This window comes from Phoxinus phoxinus (genome assembly GCF_949152265.1).
Source record: "Phoxinus phoxinus genome assembly, chromosome: 3".
NCBI lineage: Eukaryota > Metazoa > Chordata > Actinopteri > Cypriniformes > Leuciscidae > Phoxinus > Phoxinus phoxinus.
The window spans coordinates 42473978-42480397 of record NC_136878.1 but is presented as its reverse complement, the minus strand read 5'-3'; the positions used below and the strand labels follow the sequence as shown (position 1 = coordinate 42480397).

General features: G+C 36.3%; 1 protein-coding gene across 4 annotated transcripts in view; it reads left to right on the top strand.

The window, feature by feature from the left end:
• Positions 1 to 2538: 2538 nt before the first annotated feature.
• kntc1 (kinetochore associated 1) overlaps positions 2539 to 6420 on the top strand; it is a 48737-nt gene continuing 44855 nt past the window's right edge. For 2 of the 4 annotated variants that reach the window (XM_079607078.1, XM_079607076.1), the window contains exons 1-5: positions 3577 to 3948; positions 4896 to 5016; positions 5107 to 5222; positions 5579 to 5660; positions 6140 to 6252. In XM_079607078.1, coding sequence (XP_079463204.1) covers positions 3817 to 3948; positions 4896 to 5016; positions 5107 to 5222; positions 5579 to 5660; positions 6140 to 6252 — 564 coding nt within the window. In that variant the 5' untranslated portion in view covers positions 3577 to 3816. Of the gene's footprint in view, positions 2646 to 3528; positions 3949 to 4895; positions 5017 to 5106; positions 5223 to 5578; positions 5661 to 6139; positions 6253 to 6420 lie in introns of those variants that run through there. The other 2 variants (XM_079607079.1, XM_079607077.1) reach the window with 2 other exon arrangements.

Sequence of the window (6420 nt, the reverse complement as noted above, 5' to 3'; positions counted from 1 at the left end):
GCCTGTCACTTTTCGAGGAAAGTGTTCAGGTTTGCGCTCCTCATCCTGGCCCCGCTGCTGCAGAGGCAAATGGATCTCTCGGAGGGCTTAGAGACGGGCGCATACTTCCATGGACACATTCTTCCTTACTTCTACGTACTTCCATGTCTCAATCCTTCCGCAAAACTGGAAGTTCCTGAGGTTTGCTTTCGGGGACGAAGCAGTATCTGGTTCTTCCATTTTGTCTCTATCACCCCAAACATTCACGAAATGCGGATACCCCTCTGCAAGGGATTCACATTCTGAACTACTGTATAGACGACTGACTGATTTTACAGTTTTTTTCAATCGCTAACAAGCGCTTACCCATACTTTAGATCATTTTTCTAAACTCTTAACACAGACTCACACCTATAAAACACAATTGGCCAAATGGATAATTTTCTTCTCAAAAACACATTTTGTTAATTATATACTAACTCTTCATTTCAAAATAGAACACATCTTTCTCTGCACACACTAACTTTACCAAAACACTGGAAATCTGACTCAAAATGAAATTATTATGTCAAAGAATAACACTTGTTTTCACTTCACAAGATACATGCCGTCAATCAAAGTACACCAGGTTTCAGAATACTGGCTATTCTTGACATTACAAAAACTGCATAGACTTTTATGTTTCTTGTTTGGGAACTGTATGTCCACATGTAGTAATGTTCACATTCAAAAACATTCCAGTAAAAAGCAAATCCTTTACTGTTTACTACAGGAGGTACAGTAGAAACACGGTGTGATAGAACAGAAAAAGTGTTACAGTATTGCTTACAGTGAACAAAATATCCATGAAACACACATGAGCATTCTGAAAAAAAACAAAAAAAACTTTTTTTAGTACTTTTGTTTTAGTACTAAAAAAGCACAAAATTACTGTATCTAGTCTCTGCGATCTTCAGGGTTATGCCACATGTTTTCATCAACATCACATCTGATATTATCCAAGACGATGCAATCAAGAACTGTGATGTCCCTGCACCAGCATCCATGGCTTCAAGGAGGGACATCTGGTCATGTGGCTGATGGTCATAAACCGTCCACCTCCATGCAGAAACGAACTCCTCTATGGGGATGAGGAAAGGTGAATAGGGTGGAAGGAAGAGACTTACCAGTCTTGGGTGGACTTCAAACCATGTTGTTATTGCTTGAGAATGATGGAAAGCCACATTGTCCCAGGTAATTACAAAGGTTCTCATGTTTTCATGAGAACCAGGCGCTGCTCTAGAACCAGGCGCTGGTGGAGATCATTGAGAAAGGCAAGGATGCGCTCGACATTATAGGGTCCACTGGCTCACTGCATCTCTCACTGGGCCTGCTCTTCTCCCTTCTCCTCCTTTTACTGAATAAGTGTCAATGTAATAGAAAAAAATATCCCCTGCCACTCTAAGCCAGACTGGAATCAGCTGTGGTTGGCCCAGTTTACCCAACATAAATCAGCTCTGTGTCAATTATTCAATTGTTTGTTTATTATCAGCTGAGATATATTGTCTTTGAACTGATCATTGCAGAAGCAGAGGTTTTTAAACTTTATCTAAGGTTTGGAATATTGTTTTTGCTATTGTGGGATGTTGTGTGTTAACATTCGTAAATACTACAAAAACAATCCATAGTTTTGTTGGGAGGTATAGCTTGTCTGTTAAGAAAATGTAAGCATTCTGGAAATGTGTTCACTGACTGCATATTGTGTGAAAACGACATGAAATGTGTGAATGGTATGGCCACAAAATACCGATGCTGTGCTAATTGTGTTTAGAGTTTTGAAAATGTGACAACTGGCTGGACAAACGCTTGTTAGCGACTGAAAAAAACTGTAGTGCAGTCGGAGAAGATTGCGTTTCGGCATCAAGATGTCGTTCTCGCTCACATGCAGAAGTTGGGGTTGAGACTGAATACCAAGAAGAGTGTGTTTTCTCCATTACAGGGAACCACCTTTCTTGGTGTGGTGTATTCAGTGACGATGCGGGCCGTTGCATATCACCCGCTCGTGTTGCTGCTCACACTCATACAGATAAAGCTAGGCCACTCACATACTGTGAAACAGTTTCAGAGACTATGGGTCTGATGAACAGTGTGAATATGTGCTTAGAGGACCACTTTTCTTGGTGTGGGATATGTAAGGAAGTAAATAATTAAATAATCAATGGGGATTTTAGGGAATAAGAAAAAAGCAATAAAAAGTGTAAAATAAGTTATATGTCTAATTGCAGTTGTGAAGTAATCATTTTACATGTGTTTTACATTTACATTTAATCAGTTAGCAGATGCTTTTATCCAAAGCGACTTACAGTGCAAATGAGCAATATAAAATTAAACTAACAAGTGCTGTGATCCTTCCCAGTTTAGTCTAATATATAATATATATATATATAGGCCTATATATATATATATATATATATATATATATATATATATATATATATATATATATATATATATATATATATATATATATATATATATATATATATATTTTATAAGATAAAGAAAGTGTTAAGTAATGGATCAAGTGTTGCCGAAAAACATGCGTCTTCAGCCGTTTCTTGAAAATGGCTACGTACTCGGCTCTGGTTGAGTTTGGCTGGTCATTCCACCAGCAGGGAACAGTCGAGGTGAAGGTCCGTGAAATAAATTTTGTGCCTCTTTGAGATGGCACCACGAGGCGACGTTCACTTGCAAACTTCTGGATGGCACGTAAGTCTGAGCCAGTGGTTGTTCTGGAAAAAGTCAGTGACTTGAATCTGATGTGAGCGGCAACTGGCAACCAGTGCAATTTTGTGAGGAGAAGGAGTGGCGTGTGCTCTCGTCGGCTCTTTAAAGATCACTCTCGCACTGCATTCTGGATCAGCAGAGGTTTGACAGCGGCCTGGCAAGAGAGCAAATAGTCCAGTCTGGATGTATTACTGTCTCTGCAAGGCTTTTTAACACATTTTAAACACATTCTTTTTTAAATCTTTAAATTATTATTTGTTTAAAGCAATTATTTTATTTATTTAATTAAAATAAGTGTCCACCAGGAATCCCAGTCTTTGTATGTTTATACAAGATTATTCTATTGAAAGCTATGTGATAAACAAGTTAGGTCAAAGGTAATCAAAAAGTAAAAGAGTAAAAAATCGATTAGCCTACAAATTGTGTCATGCATGTCATTTGGAATCAGTAACTGACTTCAATTTGTAAATATCTACCCAGCACTGTTTATGGCAGTGTAGAATAAATTACATAATAATATCTCAGCAAATAATTGGATACTCTCTCATTTACATTTTATATAATAGGAAAGCATAATTCTGGCAATTCATAATAGGCTAAATGCGGACTTTCAGAATGAGAATTTGAAATAGAAAGAATCCAGCACAGAGAATAATTAAAACATTTTTATATCAATTAATATTCTTGTATTGCATATCAACTATTTAAAATAAATACATTTGTATAACAGAATAAACATTCCCAGTACTTTCACATATCAACGGGTCACACTCCATCCCAGTAGATGGCGAAAATGCACCAATAGCTTGACAACCGCCGTAAAAGCTCGTAGAAGAAGAGGAAAAAGAAGACGAAGAAGACATCGGCGCCAAATTTTAACATTGATGGCGGAGTTTGGTTTCACTTGCTGATGTGTAGATTTTATGCAATCATATCTAAGTCTTTTTAAGAAATTATACTAAATGACAAATCGTCTGGAAACGCCTGTGACATTTTGCGCCTTTTAATTCGAAGTGTCATGCCGGTTGATAGTTAATATCACGCGTCGCGTTTCACTAATAAGCGTCAACAATGTGGAATAACGTCGAACTTCTGCTGAACGAGGACACTAACACAGTCCGACTGTACAGCGATGCCGAACAAGAGTCCGGGAACGCTTTATATCAAGTGGATACCTTGGTTAAAATCTCATCCTCCGAAAGGGTTAGAAAAAACTGTCTTTGTTGCGAACTGCAATAACAAAAAGTACATGTCATTTTGACATGTTTTGGGAACAGTGGTAATGACAGCTGGGTTTTAACGTAACGGTAACGTACAGTAATACGATTTGACGTGTTACGATCTCATCAGTATACAGGACCGGTCAAAAGTTTGGAAACACCTCTATTTTAAATGTCATAAATCATTCTAATATGCTGATTTGATACTCAGTTATTATCAATGTTGTAAACAGTTGTGCTGCTTAATATTTTTTTGGAACCTGTGATACTTTTTTTCAGGATTCATTGATAAATAAAAAGTTAAAAAGAACAGCGTTATTTTCAAAATAGAAATCTTTTCTAACAATAGAAATCTTTACTATCACTTTTTATCAATTTAATACATCATTGCTGCTGAATAAAATTATTAATTTCTTTCAAAAAGAAAGAAAAAAATCACTGACTCCAAACTTTTGAGTATTTTGTTACAAAATATTTTAAATGCTGTTCTTTTTTTTAATTACTTTTATTCATCAAAGTATCCTGAAAAAATGTATCGCAGGGTATAAAAAAAATATTAAGCTGCACAACTGTTTCCAACATTGATAATGACTGAGTATCAAATCAGCATATTAGAATGATTTCTAAAGTAGCCTAACATGTGACACTGAAGACTGGAGTAATGATGCTAATAATTAAGATTTGCATCACAGAAATAAAGTATATTAAAATAGAAAACCATTATTTTATATTGTAATATTTTTGCCTTCATAAACATAAAAAAATCGTAATGTTTCCAAACTTTTGACCGGTACTGCATATGTAATAGTTTGTAAATTTTTGCATTGCATAAATTATACCTTGTTTAGTGTTTTACACTGAAATTAATGTTTTTTTTTCTATATATCTGTATTTGAGTTGTACTATAGTTTGTATAATTTTATGCTCCAGGTACTGTCCAATCCGAAGGTCTACGCCTCCAGTACTGCAAACTGCTGCATCGTTGTTGCTGACACTGCGGTGGTTGTCTTTGATCCTGGTTTTCAGACTGTTCTGATTCACCTGTATTTTGGTAACACAGGCTCTGTCATGCACACTTAACATTCACTGTCCACAGTACAAGGAAAATCTAAATCTTTAATTGCTTTCATGTGTGATTCAGACTCCGTAGTAGATGCTGTGACTGCTTGCCCCCAAGGCCAGTTTCTTCTGGTTGGAGAGAGAAATGGAAGTCTGCACATCATCTATGTCCCTCTGAAGAAGACGGTGCTGACCAAAGTAAGCTGCAATAAATGGAAAATGGATTTTTTTTATCCTTATGTTGACTTCTACATCCGAGTGGAACGGCTTCTTGAACAAGAAAAAAAGTGTAGGACGGGACTTGATTTTGTCCATCGGGAATCGATTGAATCATTGTGGTTTGTTATTGCTGTGATCTCATGTGAGTGACAGGTTGTCCTCCTGCCCTTGCACCTGTAAACACATAATCAGAGAAGAGATGAAGCTGGAAGGGAAAGTTAGTTTGATTAAAGATTACAAGGGCACATGAATAATAAAAAAATGGGCACGGATAAAAAAACAAAACAAACAAGAATTAGCTATTTGATTTCATGGTAACTAATCTTTTTTTCCAGACTTTGCACCAACAAAACCCCTCTGATGGTGATGAGACGACCTTTAAGAGCCTAATTCTACACGAGACACCTGGTTCTAAAGGTGAGTTTCTATAAATGGTATAGCAAGCATTCAAATAAAGATGTATTATAGACCTTATGTAGCCCCGCCCCTTTTCAGCGCTGAGCTTTTTATCTTTTGTCTTCCGGTTTGTATTTTCACAGCGATCTTGTGTATTTAAGAATGAACGGCTTGTTTTAAAATCTTCCCTGTCTACTGACATTTGTTAAGACATCTGCTTTAAACATTACAATCCTCATGATAACTTTCGTTAACTTTACATTAAGTAAATCCACTTCAAAAGCTAATTACTCCTGGACAGCGATGCCATAGAGATATACAGAGGGACCGCAAAAACGGAAGTTCAAAGACAATATCCTAAAGATGGTGGCGCACTCGTTTCTCTGGCGCATAAGGTCTATAGAAGAACATAACTACATATATAGATGTAGACACTGACAGCAGTTCCATAGTCTGTATTTGTTAAATTATTAAAACATTTTCTTTCTTTTGTGTTTTAGGAGTGTATGATCTATTTTTCATTGTTAACAATGGTTTCCTTCACACATCGAATGTGGCTTTGGGAAAAATACAGAGCGCGATTGAAAACATGGATCTAGTGGCTTTAAATAAGGTAGATGTTTCAATTAATCAAATGTCTCTGATGTTTTTCACACATTTCTTTAATTAAAGGGATAGTTCACCCACAAATTAAAATTATGTCATTAATTACTCACCCTCATGTTGTTTCAAACCTGTAAGACTTCCGTTCGTCTTAGGAACACAAATTAAGATAGTTTTT